The sequence below is a fragment of the Macaca fascicularis genome, chromosome 11 (assembly GCF_037993035.2).
Source record: "Macaca fascicularis isolate 582-1 chromosome 11, T2T-MFA8v1.1".
NCBI lineage: Eukaryota > Metazoa > Chordata > Mammalia > Primates > Cercopithecidae > Macaca > Macaca fascicularis.
The window spans coordinates 85,014,615-85,035,560 of NC_088385.1; the positions used below are offsets into that span (position 1 = coordinate 85,014,615).

The window sequence follows — 20,946 nt, forward strand, 5'->3', positions numbered from 1 at the left end:
GTAGCCCAGGCTAGAGTGCAGTGGCCGGATCTCAGCTCACTGCAAGCTCCGCCTCCCGGGTTCACGCCATTCTCCGGCCTCAGCCTCCCGAGTAGCTGGGACTACAGGTGCCCGCCACCTCGCCCGGCTATTTTTTGTATTTCTTAGTAGAGACGGGGTTTCACCGTGTTAGCCAGGATGGTCTCGATCTCCTGACCTCGTGATCCGCCCATCTCGGCCTCCCAAAGTGCTGGGATTACAGGCTTGAGCCACCGTGCCCAGCCTGTTACTCCTTTCTTAATTCCTTGCCAAACATAACAATTTGTATTCTTCAAAAGCTTAAGTGGTTGCACAACTAGGATGCATAATGAGAGATAGAAGAGAATAAGGAGATGGGGAGAAGAGAAAGTAAAAGAAAGAACACACACACATATATATGGCATATATATATATATTTTTCAGTAACATTCAGTTATCAGGTACTACACAAGGCATTGGAATATATATATATATATATATATATATGGGTCTGTGTATGTATAATCTTCACATTTATTCTTAACAAAGATAATCATCTTCAATAAAAGATGTGATGATAGCATTTATAATGCTTCCATTTCTCTCTGGAAACGTAAGTGAAAACAAGAAGTAGACAGTGGAGTGAAGTCTGAAGAAAAAGAAACAGCTTGCTTTTGTTTAGATGTTCACTCTCCCATATTACTGATACATTTTCTTCCTTGAAATGGCAACACATATTTGTGGGATAGAAATACCTGGAAATTATTTTGCAAGGACTCTATTCCTGTGACTAACAATGCTGTTGCTGTTTAGCATGATATTTTAAATTCTAGCTTATGTAGAACAATAAGTCATGCTCTTTCTTTTGTTTCTTCTTTCAGGGGTAGAAGAAAATAGTTTGGACAGTTTTGTTTTTGATACACTGATTCCTAAACCAATTACCCAAAGGTACTTTAACTTGTTGATGGAGCATCACAGAATTATACTCTCAGGACCGAGTGGTACCGGAAAGACCTATTTGGCAAACAAACTTGCTGAATATGTAATAACCAAATCTGGGAGGAAGAAAACAGAGGATGCAATTGCCACTTTTAATGTGGACCACAAGTCAAGTAAGGTATGTTACAGAATTCTAAGAGAACAGCTGCAATTTATCCATAAGTGTTTTAAGCAATCAAATTACAAGATTTTGAGAGACTTCCATGTTTTACATGGAAAAGAATATCCATCTTTTTTTTTTTTTTTTTTTTTTTTTTTTTTTTTTTTTTTTTTTTTTTACCAGAATTATAACCTGGTGAGTGACCAAACTCTGTTTCATGAATTTGAACAAGACTGCTATTTTCAGTAACATTCAGTTATCAGGTACTCCACAAGGCATTGGGAATATACAGAATAATATGACAGGGCCCCTATTTCATGGTTTCTCTTAGACATCCACCTAGTAAGTGTTACAGTAGAAAGAAGTCTGTGCATGAGCAACAAAGAAGAATAACTTTGCTTGGAGGAATCAGAGCTTTATAAAGGGTAATAGTTTGTTGGGTATTAATAGATAAGTAGGAAATAACATGGGTTTTGCAGCAGCGGAGATTTGGCAATAATTAGAATATTCCAAGCAGAAATTCTGGGAGCAGCAATTTGCTTATGTCACATCTCCCTAAAATCTTTGTTTAGGAACCTTAGGAAAATTAACAACATTCAATTTCACCACCAACTAAGGTCTAATGTGCCATAGTAATCAGCCTGAACACTCAGATATTAGAAAGGTATGAGGGCCTATACAACGTAGCCAGTACTTTCTTATTTTCTGAGTAAAATAAAAAATCCTAAAAAGGAAATAGTTGATGGCTAACATATTTTTAACACTAACCTAGTTTTACCTGTAATTATTTATTAAAGTCTGAATCAATGAAACTTAAAAGTTTATCTTGGGGAACTGCAACTATTATAAGCAATACCTTGAGGGAATCCCAATTATACTAGGTCGCATTACTCTTTCAAGGATAACCTGGTTCAATGATCTAAACTGTCCCAGTTTCTCAGAAACCTTAAGTCTGCAAATTTTCAGAAATAAACGTGACTCCCAAGAGCAGCCCAAACCCATTAGATTGTTGAAATAAGCCAGGCATATAGATTAATGAACCAAAAGTATTAATTTTCTCACCTGTAAAATGAGGACAATAGTAGGGCTATTCTAAAGACTAAATAAATGTGTGTGTGCTTGTGTGTGTCTGTGTGTGTATGAGACAGAGAGAACAGCACAAGTAGCAAGCATAGGGGTTGCTTGGAATTTTTAATTATAACCCTTGGCTCCAGGTGAAGATTTCTCTCACAAACACACACACACATATGCACAGTGTGCATGTGTGGGCACACACACACACACATCTTTGTTCAAAACTGTCTTATATGTATCCTTCAAGAACAACAATGTACATAAAACACAATGAGATCTCTTAAAGTTAAATAAATGCAATACGTAAATTCTGAATATTTCCTTGGAACTCAAACCTATTCAAATTGTGGTTGAACCACCATCTAAAAAAAGACATAGAACCTGAGGTAGAATATTTGACTCTTCTCTGAGCAAACGTAGGAAGAGCACAATTGTCTGTTTGCTTCAGCTGACATGTTTAATGCTTCCAGTGAATTCTGTCTTCTCATATCTTTATATAAAAGCCTTTTAGCACAGTGTTAAATATTTTCTGTCAAAAAATATGAAAGGTTTGAAAGGCCTGTTAGTCATCCTCAGTGTTTGTTTTTTCCTCAATGTTGGTATGAGAAAACTCTTTACAAGGTACTTCTTTTATGGAACAAAAAAGTGTTTAGAAAATAAGAGGAAAATAGTTTTATTGGAGGAGACCATGACATTTTGATAAAGTTGAGGATCATTTAAAATCAAGTTTTGAATTAAATAGATGAAGCTTCATTAGAATGTAGTTGACATGCCAAAACAAAATAGGTAAATTCCATTAATTTTAAAACATAGCTTTCCCTAAAAAATATCTATCTATCTATCTATCTATCTATCTATCTATCTATCTATCTCTCTCTCTCTCTATCTATCTATCTATCTCAGCTTAGGAAGAAAAGTTTATTGCTTAGAGATATTCTGTTAAGAACATGTTAGTGTCCTATTAACTTTTTTGATGAAATATTTCCAACACTCTTATTTTTTGCTTTTCCAGAGGACAATCATTTTGTGCCATTATTAGGTCAGTTCAGTACTTTGTTGCAAAGTAATGGGCAGGGGAAAACCATTGCCAAGCATTGGCAGAGCTAATGATGCTAGGAAACAGTCATAGGAAGAAACTCTTCTTTTATTTTTTTATTTTTTTATTTTATTAATTTTGTTTTGTTTTGTTTTGTTTTGTTTTGAGATGGAGTCTCGCTCTGTTGCCCAAGCTGGAGTGCAGTGGCACGATCTCAGCTCACTGCAACCTCCCCTTCTTGGGTTCAAGCAATTCTTCTGCCTCAGCCTCCCAAGTAGCTGGGACTACAGGTGCCCACCACCATGCCCAGCTAATTTTTTTATTTTCATTTTTAGTAGAGACAGGGTTTCACCATGTTAGCAGGATGGTCTCAATCCCCTGACCTCGTGACCCACCCACCTCAGTTTTCCAAACTGCTGGGATTACCGGCATGAGCCGCTGCGCCCAGCCCAGGAAGAAACTCTTGAACAAATCACAGTAGCATTCATTCCCAAGAAAGCACAAAGTATAACTAAAAAAATATATCTTTTTATGTTATTCTTTATGGTTTGAAGATATGAGCAAGCTATCAGTAATGCTGAATACAAACTCATTGCCAGGAAATTTGGACAAGTTTTGCCAAATTGACAGAGAATACCCACTATTTTCTTGGGAGTCGGGGGTGAGGGTAAGTGAGGATAAATATAAAAAAAGAGGGGATGACAAGTTGAGATTGTGTTAGGGATACCAACAGCGTAGATTTACTGAAGTCAAATGCTAATGAGGCCTGAAATAAGAAATCCTGTTCCTGAAAACGAGCTGTGTAAATGCTGACGCATTTTATGCTGTGCCATAGATAGCACTGAAGAGACAAATCCAAAAAGCACTTACTGATTCAAAAAAAAAGAAGAAACTCGAACAACAAATCATCAAATGAAAAACATCTTTTCATGTTTTTGGTACCTCTGCACTTTACATTCTGTTCCTCTTCCCACACTTCAAGCCCTCCCTCAAGCTGCCAGCTGGAATATTTTGATTGAGAGCAGTACACATAAACAATTACACTTTGTGACATTCAGTATAGTAGGCCCAGAAGGCTAGAGATGGATTTAGTAGAGAATACACAGCCAGCTGAAGCCATTTGTAATGTTAGGTTGGAAAAGATCAGAAACCTGGACTTGATAGATTCCTTTTTATTGTGTCTGGAGTCAGCATCTGAGAAAGCAGTGATCTACTGCTTTTATGTAACTGTGGTGTTCCACCTGTAGTTTCAGAGTATGGGATTCATCTCATTGCCAACTCCCATCTGGTAGATATGCCTGTTTGCTTCTACCTGACTAGATCTGGAAAAAAGACTTTTAATGCCAGTACATCAGTGTCTCAATCTAATACTTCATTTTCATCAAGCTAGAGTGGGTATCATGAAGTTATTTCCAGGGAATCTGTGAAAAACTCCTAAGCTGTATGAAAAAAGTGTATTTGTGTTTGCCTGTTTCTACATCCATTGGTTCATACCTACCATCAGATTCCCAAGGGATCTACTACCCTCTCGAGATGAAAGAAAGCCACATTAGAATTAGAATCTAAAGGCTCTGATTGTCCAAAAATGATCCAGTGACCTGCTAAGTATGAAATTTAATTCCTTTGTGCCTCCTCACTGTCTATCTCTCTTTCTGACATTCATGATGATCATTTTCTCCTTGTTTCCTACTCCCTGGTAAATTCCTTTTCAGTTTTTTTTCCCCTCTCTGCTCTTCCTTCTCTTCCCAGTAAATGTAATTGTTTTTCTCTATAGTGAACTATTCTGTTCTCTCTCACTGTTATTCTCCTTTGGATGACTCTCATGGCTTCAACTTAAGTTGACTTGTGTGATTGACTTCAATTAAACACTATCAGCCATGCCCACTATCCCAAATTTATAAGCTTTCTATCATCCTACACATATGTTTCTATTCACCTACTAAATATACAAGTTGAGAATTGGCAATTGCAGCCCCAAACATGTATTATAAGTTTATCCTCTTCCATTCCTTTCCAACACAACCACCCTCCAGATTAACATCCTCCTCTATTTCTTGGATTTCTATAATTATTTTGTAACTGCTTGATACACAATTTCCTTTAAATTTCCCTTCTCTCTTTTTTGGGATATATTCATTCACCTTATGGAACATAGAATATCTTTTCATAATTAAAATCGGATCAAATTAAAATTTTTCAATTTTTTTTTTATTGATTTCTGTACTAGATCAAAAACGTCACACTGTTCCTTGTTCAGTCCCTTAGTATCTCTAGGCTTCAATAATTTCAGTATTCTCTTGGCTGGTCTCGCTTCTTCCTTTCAATATGCTCGCCACATGTTAAATCACAATTGTGATGACTTAGTCAGGTCAGCAGAAGAATGTTTCTTCACTGCCAACAGGAAATGTCCAGTGATCTTACTAATCATTTAAGGTTGCAAAGTTTTCTTTACAATTTCATTACAACCATTTCCTTTCACAAAACACATATTCTTAGCTTTTTTCCTACATGAGTATCATATTTTCATGTTTCTGACTGATTATTCTTCTGTATTTGGAAAGCTCTTCTCTCATGTTTAAGCATCAAGATATTACCCAATCTTAAAAATAAGGGAATAATAGCAAATAATAGTGCTCCCACAATGCCTTTTCCAGACACTACAAGCAATCTTTACATACTACAAACAAAATCTTTGATCTATACATTTTTGAAGTAATGTATTATTTTGACTGTGAATTATAGTTATATATGTATATGCCTGACCTTCTATTCCAGGAAGGTAATAAGCTTCTTAAATGCTATTTCCATTTCTAATTAATTCTTCTATCTTTCACATTTCTGTTTCCTTGGATAAATAAATTGCTTTCCTCTACTGAAAACAAAGAAGCAAAGAAACATATCAATGTTTCACACTTGTTTATATAATAAAATTCAACTTCTGCATGGATTCAAAGTGTTTTTTTCTTTTTTATTGCCATCACCACTAGCATGTACTATATTTTTCTGTAACAACAGAACACTTATTTCCCAAAACACATCATACACTTATACTTTTCAGGTTTCACTTTTTATTCTTTAGACTTCAATCATTTTTCCCCCGTTTTTAACCACTGTACTGTTTTTCTGTGAACCTTAAGTCTGGATTAAGTCTACCTATAATGTTTTGTGCATTTCACTTAGCACACTATATTGTGAATGACTTGCTGACCTGCTTCTCTGCTTATCAACTCTAAGTTCCTGAAAGACAGAAATTGTGTTTTATCTCTAAATCCTTGGTGCCAGCAGGATGCTCCAGTTGGAATTAATCTCTTTCCCTCCTATAGGCCACATGCCTCCTTTATCTTCTCTCATGGAATGTTTTACCTTGCATTTTGTAAATTATCATTTACCTGTGTGCCTACCACCCCACTCAGGCTCCAGTGTTACCTCCTCCAGAAAACCATTCTTGACACCCAGCAGCTAGGCTAAATCTCTTCCCTTGAGTTCTCCTATCTCCTAATATATTTATGATATTATATTGAAATCATTTAAATTCAAGTCCCTAATGTGACAACTCTTAGAGCTTACAGGGAAAACAGCCTGATTACCCTTTGTAGTCCCCATGTCCAGAAAAGTACTTGATGCAGTTCATAATAAATGTTAAACCAACTTACAGTCCATTGATAGCAGGAATCAGACTTCACTATTTTTGTATACCCAGGGCTTGGTCTAAGGCTATGAATGCAGCAGATAGACAGTGAATATTTTATAAACGAATGAGTGACTTAATGTAGCTAAATTACTGACATAAATTTTATTTTTTCTTTTAAAGTAAATAGAATTCTCCAGAATATTCAACAGTTTTAAACATATTTTTCTGCATTCTCTGTCTTAGGCAAGATTTATTTTATGTTACTAGCTCAATAGAAAACAAATAGTACTTTATTTCTTTAATACATTTTTATATTTCAACATAAATAAAACTTACTAAATGCCTCAAAATCCTGGCCTGTGTTTTATCTCCTACTTTTATTTCAGCAGTGGTGTTACAGACAGAGAGAGGTTGCATCTAGAGTGAGCAATTCACATATTTACCTGGCTGCCAGAAACCAGAATCATGGAATTGTTTTATAACCCTGAGCACGATTTGCAAATTGGAAATGTCATTGTAAATATGCAAATATTATGGAAATGTTCTTACTGATTAGGATAATTTTAAGAAACCTAATTATGTTCCTGGCCTACCCATCTGTGAGAGCAGTCAATCAGCAAACTGGTTATCATATTTAGATTAAAAGCTATTAGACAGGAATAATACCTGTAAAAGAACCAAGAAACTCAAGAGATGCTAAATGCTAATGTTATATTTCACCAGGTGAAATATAACTAATTTTGTCTTTGTTTAAAATTACAACAATTGCATGCAGATTATAAATAAATAATAAGTGTACTTTTATCAAGGTCCTATGGCTGTATTTTTAGATATACCCCATCTACATGAATTGGAATTAACATACTAAAAATATTAGTGGAACCTCAGAAGTGCCATTTTGAATTTAGTTCATACTTGAAATATTAAGGTTGCTAAAATTTACTTTTATCATTGAATACCAAAACTCAGAATAAAATCTCAATATGTATGGTTTATCATAAGAGTTCATATTAAGAACTCATTTTGGCTTTTCTTTCAGGGAGAAAACCACTGAGAAATATGCCTTCTTGTTTATAATTTTATATTTGCTGCAGGTGTTTGGTACTGGATCTTCTATTGCTTTCCTTTTTCTCACTTTTATTTAAAAAACTATTCTGTCAGCAATATATGGTTTTTGATTTGTAGAGAAAGATTTTACCTCAGTTGAATAATCTATGACTTTAATGAAAGAAACTGAATAGAGGACAAAGCATGCTATTTCTAAAATATTAACAGCTTGCCATTAGTATAAATTTATCATTGACATATCTGTTTTCTTCATTTTTTAAAAGGAATTGCAACAATATCTAGCTAACCTGGCTGAACAGTGCAGTGCTGATAATAATGGAGTGGAGCTCCCAGTTGTAATAATTCTTGATAATCTTCATCATGTGGGCTCTCTGAGTGATATCTTCAATGGTTTTCTCAATTGTAAATACAACAAATGGTATGCTTATCAAATATTTTGAATAATGAAATAGGAAATAATTATCATCAAATGTACTTTCTTGTGCCTGTATGCATTTTGTTTTTTAATTTTTTAAATTTCCTTAATATTTAATTTTTATTTTTTAAATTGACAGATAAAACTGTGCATATTGATTGTGTAAACCATGATGTTCTGAAGTAGATGTGCACTGTAGAATGATTAACTCCAGCTAATTAACATATGAACTACCTGAGTAGCTATTATTTTTAGACTTACAATGGCTGCCATTAATTTGAGAAACCCTCTTTAATAATATACCATAGTTTTAAAGACTCCATATGCATTCCTTAGAATATCTATGTATTCATTCAACAACCATATCCCAGGCACTTTTATGGAAACAGTACTTCCTTGATGATGTTAGCTTCTGCAGACATGATGAACATTTGGGAAACCACTATCAATGATGGAATAGTTTTAATCATAGAAATTAAAAACTAAAGGGAGCCTTTAGAGCTCTGGTTTCATTCTCAGTTCATATCAAAGTTTAAATTCAACCTTTCTATAGAGATAAACTTAATACATTCAGATATAGCTCCCTCTGTTAATGAGTATGATTTTAACTATTTACAATAAAAGAAAAGGTTAAAGTAAGGTATTAAAAAATCTTAAAACACACTAAAGATTCATTGTGGCATGGTCTCTAAAGAAAGGACATATAAGAATATCAGCATAAAATAATTAGTTTTAATAGTGGCAAATATTCCAATTATCTCTGCTAGAGATTTTTTTGAAGTTACAAACAGATCAGCATAAAATAAGGATTGAAAGAATACAAATTTTCTCACAGTATTAATAATCTTTAACATAACTGAAATATTAAAATAGTAAAAATGAATGAACTTTATAATAAGCATTATAAGATGTTAGACTGGGACAAAACCCCTATGATTATACTAACTAAACTCTTTACTCAAATAATGTAAATTACAAATATACTCAGGCTCAGAGAGAGAAAATGCCTTGCCTTGATGCCAGAGCTGGAATTAGAAACTCAAGTGTTAATTTCTAATCCAGTAATCTTTGTCATTTTCCATTACAGAATTACCCTTTAAAAGACAAATATTGAAATGGAATAATCCATATCTATCCTGGTAGTTTTCTAAGATAATTTTAACGAATTAATCACTTTTACCTCCAATAAATGAAAATTTTCTTTTTATTTTTTTTCTAGTCCATATATTATTGGAACAATGAATCAGGGAGTTTCTTCATCACCAAATCTAGAGCTGCATCACAATTTCAGGTAAAGTTAAGTGGAAGGTTTTGTTTTGTTTTGTTTTTTGGTGTGTGGGCAGGGGAGGGGGTTGGCATTGTTTCTTTCTGTTTGTTTTTGGGGGTTGTTTTTCCACTTGTACTTTTACAAATCTTGCCAGAGATGACCTGCGGTGTGAAAATAATTCTCACTTCTGACACTCTTTCTCGAGCGAACATTTCATGATCTTCAACCTGTAATCAGATGTGTTTCTTTAAACGAAACAAAACAAAAGGAAAGAAAAGTAAATGTTTTTTCTGTTCACTGTGTCCCTGGTTAAAGTAGAGCATATTCCTTCTAAGTGTGAGAAATGTGAAGAGAGTTGCTATTTCAGGATTTGTGATTCTCCTACAGAAGAGTGTTCAGCATGTAGACTCCCCCTCACTTCTGACGCACACGAGCTTCTTTTTAGCTCAAAAAGTAGAGTTAGCTACATTATAGTTCTCATGCTAGTAGACCTCCTAACACCTTTGATCATTAAAATATAGCCACCAATTGAAATGGGAACATTATTACTTTCTATTGGAAAGTAATTATGAATAAATAAATAATAATGATAAAGAATCACTGTGAATGTAAAATTTAATTTATATAAAAAATTCTGATTTTTTTTCTTTTTGTAGGTGGGTATTATGTGCAAATCATACAGAACCAGTGAAAGGCTTTTTAGGCAGATATCTTCGAAGAAAACTCATAGAGATAGAAATTGAAAGGAACATTCGCAATAATGACCTAGTCAAAATTATAGATTGGATTCCTAAGACGTGGCATCATCTCAACAGTTTTTTGGAAACACACAGTTCTTCTGACGTTACCATTGGTGAGTTCCAAAATTATAATATATCATTTTCCAGGAACTAACAGTGCTTGGTAAAGATGGCCAGATTGGATGGTAGAAAATAACAAGCAAATCTAATGTTTTTTCAAGCTTCCAAAGATTTATTTTTTTCCCTTCTGAAAGTTTACTTTCTTCTTCTTTGTATCTCCAATTAAATCCACTTTGTCTGACAGTTATGTTTTACTAAAATATTACCGAGATCAAATAAGTTCACTATGGACAAATATCTAAAAATCAGATAACCACTGGAAATGAAGAGTATCAATTTAGGATACGTTTTATGCTAAAAAACAAATTTGGCTAAATAGCTCATGTCAAATAAAGTTGTGAGGAAAGATTTTAGTTAGAGATAATTTAGATGTTTTGTAGATAATTTAGGTGTTTTGTGTTTTTCATGAAGACACAACTGAGTTATTTCTCTTTTAGTTTGCATAAAGATATTTACATTTGGATTCCTCCTTTAATTACATGTATAGAAGTCTCTTTCACATTGTTATGCATCATAAAAATGTACTCACTGTAAACACAGTTTAGGAAGAAGAATTCTACACTGGGACCAGAACACTCATGCCAGTTCCCAATGCTGCAAATAATGACATGTTTTATATTTGGCAATTCATTTCAGCACAGCTTTCTTGCTTGTAAAATGAAACAGGATAACTGGATTATGATTTTTATGACTTCTCCTAACTCTAGTATATTGTGTCCTAGATTAATATTTATTGTAAAAAGATAGAAGAGGCTAGGATATTGGGTCTTCAGTAAACATGCTTTAATAATAAGCAAGCTGGCCAATAATATAATTTTCTAGGAATTTTGCAAGAAATATATTATATTCCAAAATGGTGTCTCGATATATGTTTAGATTATTAAATATAATTCTTAAAATATTTTGTTATTTGTTTCTTCTCAGGTCCCCGACTTTTCCTTCCTTGCCCCATGGATGTAGAAGGTTCTAGAGTGTGGTTCATGGATCTCTGGAACTATTCTTTAGTACCTTATATTCTGGAGGCAGTGAGAGAGGGTCTTCAGGTATAGTACTCAATTTTCATTACTATTTTTAAAAAAAAGCAAAAAAATTATTTTAAAAGCAAAAGAAAATCTGGGTATTTATGCAGAAAGCTAAAGGCATGAACTATATAAATAGAGCAATAAAGTTTTCAAGAGCAAATAGTTTGTAATATTTTGCCTGTTCTGGGAACAAATTTGTAAGAGAAAGAAAAGGCACAGTTATTACAACAACTACACATTTAAGTCCAAATGGTTGTCATGGATGTTTACTGATTGTTTTTATTAGATAGCTAATTAATTGCACAGTTCTACATCTTATGACACAGTCATGTTTACATGAGCCTTGACCATTTATACTCTTATCACATAATTTCCTTTATCTTTTCCTTCCTTCCTTCCTTCTTTCGTTGCTTCCTTCCTTCCTCCCTCCCTCCCTCTCCCCCTCCCCCATCTCTCTCTCTCTCTCTCTCTCTCTCTCTCTCTCTCTCTCTCTCTCTTTTTCTCTTTCTTCTTCTTTTTTTTTGAGACAGGGTCTCACTCTGTCACTCAGGTCGGTGTGCAGTGGTACAACCATGGCTGACTGCAGTCTCAAACTTTTAGGCTCAAGTGATGAGGCTTTCCAAGTAGATGGGAGTATAGGCACACACCACCACTCTCAGTTATTTTTATTGTTATTATTATTATTTTAGAGACATGGTCTCACCAGGTTGCTCAGGCTGGAATTGTTTTTTCCTTTTATTCACACACTTTTTAACAAGTAGCTTTTGCTTATAAGTTTCCTGTTTTTAGTATGCTTCATTGTTGGAAGCCCTTTAATATCACTTGCAGGGTCCTTTACTATTTTGGAGGGAGTACTCTAAATTCTAAGAGAGTCAGTTGGTCTTTTGATCTATGACATATTGGTTTCACAGCTTCTTTGCTCTTGCTCTCATGTGCCTTATATCTTGAGGCCTTGCAACCAAGGCCCTTCTGTTTTTTCCTAACTAAAAAATGAAAATGTATCACTAAAAGAAATCCCTGTTTCTCCAACAAAATACATGTCATTTTCCCATAAGTATTGCTATTTCCTTAAGTTTGATTTGAAATTGTAGAATTATAAAACTCTTTAAAATTTATTTACATAATCACTCGATTGAGGAAGAATTTCATCTCCTTTTCAATAACTCAGCCAAGACATCTCTATTTCTGGTTTTTACAACTACTACTAGAATTAAGATACAGTTTATGTTTTCTACATTCTATCATCTATAATACTGTGTTGTCTTTATTTTACTATCTAAAAAATTGTCCATCTATTTTGCCTCTTTTACTCCCTTTTACTGTCATGCTCTCTTCATCTAGTAGAATGGCATGGCAGTATTCAGAACTAAAATGATAGCTCTGGTGAACATGATGAATTTTATGAGGATACTCTGAAGCCTCAGAGACAAAGCTAAGATCCTAAATAATGCTATTGATTGGTTCTACTCTAGATTTAAATAATCAAATCTAACACTTTCAAGGGTATGAGCCAATCTATCCCAAGCAAGTGCCTCAAACAAAATAAAAGCTTATACAAATGTTTTTATTTTTCAAGTATAATATATTGTGTTTCAGAATTCTTCTAAAACTATTATACTACCTAGGATGTAAGTTGACTCTTTCAAAGTTGATTATTTGTACAAAAAAAAAATCATTTTATGAAAATTTTAGAACTCATAATTTTAAAGTTAATATTTAGATACATTATTTGTTCTCTAGCTATGGTTTTGGTTTTAATAAACCATTATCTAAGTATTTATAAATAAATGTCTCCCCATTTAATATTTGCTTACTAATAGATAGAAAGCAAAGGAATCTTTGTAAAAACCCTGAAATGATAATATCTAAAATGCTTAGCATTCTTAGATCTTATTTCAAAAGGCGCATGGGTTCTTTTTTTCATATTTAAATAAATATTATTTATAGAACATTATTTGGAGAATTATAATTCTATAAAGTTTCCATTTGGGCAAAAGTATAATCACTGAAGGATTAGTTTCTCAAACTAAAACTGAGAGATATTTCAAAATTATTTTTGAAGAGAGATAAAAATGTCTCATTTCTTGCTAAGGTTCAGGATGTTTAGTAGTAGGTTAGTGTGAAAGATGAATCAACCGTGATATAGGGCTTATTGAAGGAGGGGAATCCAGCACATGGGAAGGGAAAAATTGGAAAATCCTTTGGTGGGTAGACAGTTTTCATTGCTATTGAAGACTGTGCTAGGCCAGAAAAGTCTATCAGCTGAAAATATTTCTAGGGGAGCCAGAAGCAAAGGAATCATATCTGTCATGATCCATTCCCTTGGATGTACTGGCAACAAAGAATCTTGGATTGGAGAGAGAAGTGGAGAAACAAAGCCTGGTAGCAAAAATGACACTCAAAGTTTAGAAAATCTCTTCAGATGAAGGCTGATTATTTTTGGTGAAAAATCTTATGGGGAATGCACTCTGCCAGATGTTCTAGTTGGAAAAGATGTTGGTGACACAGTGGATTCTGATTTTTATTCTGGTGATTCTTTCTTAAAAAGCTATCAATTCTGGCCGGGCGCGGTGGCTCAAGCCTGTAATCCCAGCACTTTGGGAGGCCGAGACGGGCGGATCACGAGGTCAGGAGATCGAGTCCATCCTGGCTAACACAGTGAAACCCCGTCTCTACTAAAAAAAAATACAAAAAACTAGCCGGGCGTGGTGGCGGACGCCTGTAGTCCTAGCTACTCGGTAGGCTGAGGCAGGAGAATGGCGTGAACCCGGGAGGCGGAGCTTGCAGTGAGCTGAGATCCGGCCACTGCACTCCAGCCTGGGTGACAGAGCAAGACTCCATCTCAAAAAAAAAAAAAAAAAAAAAAAAAAAAGCTATCAATTCATCTCATTCTGAATATTTAGATTTCTCTTTATTCAATTATTTTTCTACAATATGTATTTCACTCGGAAATACAGTGTTTGTCCCATTTAGCTTTTCATTGGTCTCTTCCAATTTTGCTGTCCTGGCTGGTTCTTTGAAAACCTAGAATTGATTGATTCTAGACTGACATTAAAACAAACAAATAAACATAATTAAGCTTTCCAAGAATTATACACGTTTTTCTTCAATTGGTTTAAGTTGTGTAGCATGCTATACGTTACATCTATAAAGTAAGTTTATAACTGAGAGGAAATTTTTGCTCTAAAACAAGATAACTATTAAAAAAGAAAAGAAAGAAAGAAAGAAAGAAAAAAGTGGCCGGGCACCGTGGCTCCCACCTTTAGTCCCAGTACTTTGGGAAGCCGAGGCAGGCGGATCACGAGGTCAGGAGATCGAGACCATTCTGGCTGACACGGTGAAACCCCGTCTCTACTAAAAATACAAAAAATTAGCTGGGCATGGTGTGGGCACCTGTAATTCCAGCTACTCGGGAGGCTGAGGCAAGAGAATGGCGTGAACCTGGGAGGCGGAGCTTGCAGTGAGCCGAAATCACGCCACTGGACTCCAGTCTGGGTGACAGAGAAAGACTGGGTCTCAAAAAAAAAAAAAAAAAAAAAAGTATAAAGGTATAATGATTGTTACCTATGTTATCATCTCCTAAGGAAATGCACAGATATCAGTACCTAGACTCCCTTTTATTTTGGGTAAGTCCAACTTCTCCAGAAGAAACTCAAAAGAAAACTCCAAGGCGGTCCATGAAGTTTTTATGATGTTAATGTCCACCATTTTCCCTTTTGTCTTTACTGAACCAAAACAAACTATACAAAACAACCATCTAACAACAAACCAAAGTATGTCACCTGAGACCAAATATGCACCTGCTAACCAGGATTGTCCAGCAAGTCAAATGGGGAGGGAAAGTAATTTAAGAACAAGTGTCCCTATGTTACTGCCCCCTTCTCTTAATTTTCACTTTTTTCTGTGCCCTGGTAATATTATACTTTTTAAAAAAAAAAAAACAATGTCTCATTTCTTCTCTTCAGGGTGCCCTTTCTAGTTTGGATTCAGCTTTGCTTCCAGCTTAAAAATGTTTAACATCCCTTGGATTTATCTAATTCTTCTGTTCCACTGCCAGTACTTTACCCAGGCTATATCAGCTCTTCCTTATTGGGCAAATTGCACAATAAGGGTTCTTGCAAACCTGATAACTCAGTTTCCTATTTTTTATCCTCTTGTACTAGTAGCCTGAAACACAAACATCTAAAAAGAGTTTTTACAGAAAGCAATGGGATTAAAGAGCAAGTTGATCATGGGAAAATTGTTATCAGAGAAAGTATTTTTACTCTAAAAGAAAGTTTGAGTAGAGTGAATTAGGCAGAAAAAAAGAAGTTCCTTTTCTTTTATTTCCATCTTTCCAAGGTACACTTTAGTAGACACCTCTACTTAATGTCAAGCATATTTTTTAAAATCTTCCATAATTGAAGCTTTTATTTTTCAACCTTTAGTTTTCTCTTGGTTTGTCAAATTACTAGTAAAAGTAAATGTGGGCAGTCATTTCTATGTTTATTTATAATAAACCTCCCGTATATTCTTTCCCAAAAGCTGACATCTATTCCAAATATTCAGCTTTGTTTTGTCTAGCCTTCAAGTTAAAGTGAGCTGTGTAGACAGTTACATGTTTTAAATCTGGAAAATTGTATGCAAATACTTAATTCTCTTGAAAGTCCCTTAAGAACTCAATATGTCAAAAAATCACATCCAACTAGTAGTCCCCTTTTTTACTGAATAGAGATGTGTTTTATATATGCTAAACACGTGGTCAACTTTTAGATGTATGGGAAACGCACACCATGGGAAGATCCTTCAAAGTGGGTGCTTGACACATATCCATGGAGCTCAGCATCTCTGCCTCAGGAGAGCCCAGCCTTACTTCAGCTGCGACCAGAAGACGTTGGATATGAAGGCTGCACATCCACTAAGGAAGCCACAACCTCAAAGCACATTCCTCAAACTGACACAGAAGGAGATCCCCTGGTAAGAATCAGATGTTCGTTTTTTCCTATGTAATCTTGACTGCGGTGTATAGTCATTAATACTTAGTCATTTCTAGCAAAGACATTTGTTATCCTAGGCAATATTTGGAACAGTTTTAACCCTGTTATCTTTGGTCTGCTTTCCATGGATGAAAATCTTAAAGTGAAAACCAAGCTTGTATGCTTAAAAAAGAAACAAGAAACATTATAACCAGAATGAACTCCTAGACTATAATTTTTCTTATTATCCATTAAATTGTGTATATAATTTTTTAATTTAATATATATTTATTTAAATATAATTTTCTATATTATGACTCAATTCAATAGGCATTTAAGAGAAAACTCAATTTTGTTCTTATAGAAAAACAAAAAACTATGGTATAATGTACTTATGGAGAACTAAAAAATATTTTGCTATATCAACTAACCTGACTGATTTTATAGAGTGGGTCTTCTGTTGCCTACTGTAGCGAAGGATAAACCAACTTGGAAGTCAAATGGAAGTTATGTTTTATTTACTTTTTAAAATAGTGGAATAATTGAAGTAAAAGTCTGTAAAACTCCAAAGTATGAATATTCTGAAAATATTAAGTATGTAGTATTATTAGGAAAAAATGCTTTTTATGTATCTATTTTTTATTTTTACAGATTACTTTCAATATTTGGTATCAAACGTGAAGTGTTCTCACCATTCTATGACTAAACAGCTTATTGGACTTTTACAACTAATACAGAAAGAAAAGATACTGAAATAAAATTCATTATGTTTCTTAACTCAAACAAGCACAAAACATAAATAATCAAAAATCATAACCTATGACTATACCTGAGGACATAAAATTACTTGATATTTTAGGGAATACTCTTACACCAACAACCCTGACACACACACGTCATCATCATCATCTCAGCTGAACATTTTGGGATTTTCTTGTTGAAAATCTGATAAACTTTCAAGATCCTCTCCCCAGCAAAATGCATACACACTGAAAATGTGGCATACAATTTTAAGAGTTTCATAAAATCACTGAAGTATATACATAGACCTACTTAGATTCCAGGAATTTCCTGCTGATTTCTGATCTAGGTGATATATTCCTTAAGAGCCCAGACTTGTATTTTTATTACATGGTACCTGACCTTTTAGATGATTCGTAGTTAGGAATCAACAGTGGTGATGAAATTGGTTTGGATCCAGCATAATTGTGAGCATACACTAAATCATTGCTGATAGAATGATTAATAGAGTAAACATAAGCTTTAGAATATGAGTATGGATTATTTAATCTGAATTCCTCAAAAATTCCAGTCCTACCTCTGCAGTTTTTATATAACGTGTCTGTTTTATAAGGAGAGGTGTTTGTAAGATTTGTTCTCAGTTTTAGTCTGTAGAGTATGAAACCCTTAGGAAATGCCCTCAACTTTCCCGGTTCTAATAGTCCAGGTCAGCTCACCCCATAAAGCACTTTTTTTCCTGGCTCTGAATGCACTTGTCTTCTAGGACAGGAAACAAATTCAGGGTTTCCCATTCTGGCATGAGAATTGGGGTAAAAAAATTCCTCGTTCCTAACCTGCTGCTCTATTAAACATCTTAAGAAACAGGGAGTTGTGAGGTCTTGCATGCTAAATGGTAAAAGACACCATCTAAAACTAAATATTTGGCAGGCTTTCTCTGGTTTTAAAAAATAAATATTTCAATCTATTTTTCTTGATTGCTTTCTTGCTTGCTTCCTTGCTTTTTTTTTTTTTTTGACACGGAGTTTCATTCTCATTGCCCAGGCTGGAGGACAATGACACTATCTCGGCACACCGCAACCTCCACCTCCCGGGTTCAAGCAATTCTCCTGCCTCAGCCTCCAGAGTAGCTGGGATTACAGGCATGCACCACCATGCCTGACTGATTTTGTATTTTTAATAGAGACGGGGTTTCTCTATGTCTCTATGTTGGTCAGGCTGGTGATGATCTATCTGTTTTTATTTCTATATATTTCTGTAATTACTAGCATGAAGCCAACATATATTTTCAGTCCATTCTAAATCAGAAATCCTAGAAAACATCCACTATTTAGTGTCAGAAATCCCCATAGCAATGAGTATAGCAAAGAAACTGGAGAAGATAGGAGAGAGACTTTTTGAATCTGAACAAGGATGCAAGTTTTTGGTATATCTCACATTATTTAAAAAATACAGTGTGTATTCACCATTAACGACAAAGTGAATGTTAATAAGTATTTAATGCTAAGACCTTGTGATCAGGAGATAACTACAGTATCATTTCTGATCTCAAGAAGCTTAATATCAGGTAGCGAAGAGACACTGCTAACTATATAAACTGCAGTGACATAATAGAGGCACATATTAGGTAAAATTGTGAGTTCATAGAGGAAGCAGTTAGAATAAAGCTTTACAGAGGAGATGCTTGAGCTGGACCTTGAATGATTAATAGGAGTTCACCATATGGTTGGAGGAAAACAACCAAAATTAAAGAAATAGAATGTGAAACGTTAGATGACAGTACAATAGAAATGATGAGTTTAGGGAACTACACACCGGTTGGCAGTAGGAATTAAAACTATAGAAGTATACAGTTGCTAGATCATGCTAAGCCTTGTTTATCACTGCAGGAAGTTAAAACTTTATCACAGAGACAGTGGAGAACCATCAAAGGTGTCTGAGCCATGATTTACCTAGTTAGATCTGCAGTTTCTAAAGATCACTTTAGTAAGAGTAGAGAGAGGGCAGATTGAAGGAGATAGGATGGAATCTGGAAGCTTAGCAGATTTGTAAGTAACAGTGATGATAAGGACTTGATCAAGGTGTTAGAAATGATAAACACTAAATTTATGACTATAGATGTCCTATTCCATTTAGTGTTGCTATAACAGACTATTTGAGGCTGGGCAATTTGTAAAGAGGAGAGATTCATTTGGCTCATCGTTCTGGTGGCTGGAAAGTCTAGGATTGGGCAGCTGCATCTGGTGAGGGCCTCATGCTTCATGAACTTATGGTGGGAAGTGGAAGAGGAGTGGGAGTGTGCAGAGAGGCCACATGGTGAGAGAAGAAGCCAGACTCTTTAATAACCTGCTCTCGCACAGGAACTAATCCATTCCCTCCAGAGTGAGAACACACTGACCCCTAATCAGAATGCCATTAATCTGTTCATGAGGAATCCATCCCCGTGATTCAACACCTCCTACTAGGACTCACATCCCAACACTGCCACCACGGGGATAAAATTTCCACAAGAGTTTTGGAAGGGTCATATCACATGCAAACCATCGCAGTGAGTGTGGGGAAGAAGTGGGGAAGAAGAGAGGAAAAATATTAATACTTTTTGGAGAATTGTGATGTATCACAATAACGACTAAATCATACATAATCTTCTCTTGTAATCTCCCTTGATTTGAATGCACAAAATAATACTAGGCAAAGGCAAAGTAAATCCCACTGTATACATTTATTATGAATCTGAGATGTGGAATGTATTATAATGGAACATATTTACTATATGGCACCATTTTAAAAATTAAGACTTTAATGACAATATTATTACACAATGAAACTTTTACAACATCCAGCATTCAAGTGATTTCAAACTTTTGTGCCTAAGATACAATTGTATCTTTTAAAAAAGATATCATTTATCATTTCTACTCTTACTAAATTACTAGAGTGCTCAAAATTCAGTTTTATTTTACGGATCAGTTTCACCCAAATGCTTGAACATACAGGCAGCTGCTAATGAGTGACAGATTGATAAAATAAATGGGAGAAGGAATATGAATGGACATGAAGGTAGGAAGGTGGGAGTGTGGGTGAGAGAGAGAGAGAGAGGAGAGTAGGAGAGAAACTATGCTGAAGGAGACCTTTGACTTTTTGGCTTACTGGGTTTAAAAAGTTATCACCAACTACTTTTATTTCATAACCTTATGTAGCTTACTTAATAAATTAAGAGAGTTAGATTGAAAATTATGTTAAAACATATTGTCCTGAGGACTATTAAAATGACTTCAAACTATGCTATAACTGTAGTCTCTTTGTCAGAAAGGAATTATTGCTGAAATTGGTGATTACCAGTTTATCATTTATTTCACAAGCATTTATCAAGCACACATTTTATACTGAGCACACAAACATGCATAGCTTAACGTGTGACCAAGGAATCGTTTTTTAGATTTCTCCTTTCTATTTCTGTAAGTTGGAAAAAAAAAAAAAAAAACCCTTTTGATTATAGAATAATAAAATTAGTATGCATTAGGTAATATAAAAATTGTTACAATTTATCAAAACCCTTGATAAGAAAACAAGTCCATTACCGTCATAAAGACATGTGCCAATTTTTCTGTGCTTTCTAAAATCATTGAACCATTTATTCACAATTTGCCTTTAAACAGTCTTTTTTCAAAAAAAAAAAAAAAAAAAAAAAAGTCCATGTCTAACAGTGGCGCTCCAGATCTATCAAAATTCAAGCAAGGTGACTGCTCTTTATTTTATAATAGATGGAAATGCTAGCTGTCTT

At 34.6% G+C, this 20,946-nt stretch overlaps 1 protein-coding gene across 16 annotated transcripts in view; it reads left to right on the forward strand.

The window, feature by feature from the left end:
- The window catches only part of NAV3 (neuron navigator 3), a 381,439-nt gene that overhangs the window by 357,127 nt on the left and 3,366 nt on the right, over positions 1 to 20,946 (forward strand). For all 16 annotated transcript variants that reach the window (XM_065524605.1, XM_005571609.4, XM_065524606.2 and 13 more), the window contains 6 exons: positions 879 to 1,114; positions 8,169 to 8,323; positions 9,540 to 9,611; positions 10,244 to 10,440; positions 11,372 to 11,490; positions 16,222 to 16,425. In XM_065524605.1, the coding sequence (XP_065380677.1) occupies positions 879 to 1,114; positions 8,169 to 8,323; positions 9,540 to 9,611; positions 10,244 to 10,440; positions 11,372 to 11,490; positions 16,222 to 16,425 (983 nt within the window). The remainder of the gene's footprint in view (positions 1 to 878; positions 1,115 to 8,168; positions 8,324 to 9,539; positions 9,612 to 10,243; positions 10,441 to 11,371; positions 11,491 to 16,221; positions 16,426 to 20,946) is intronic.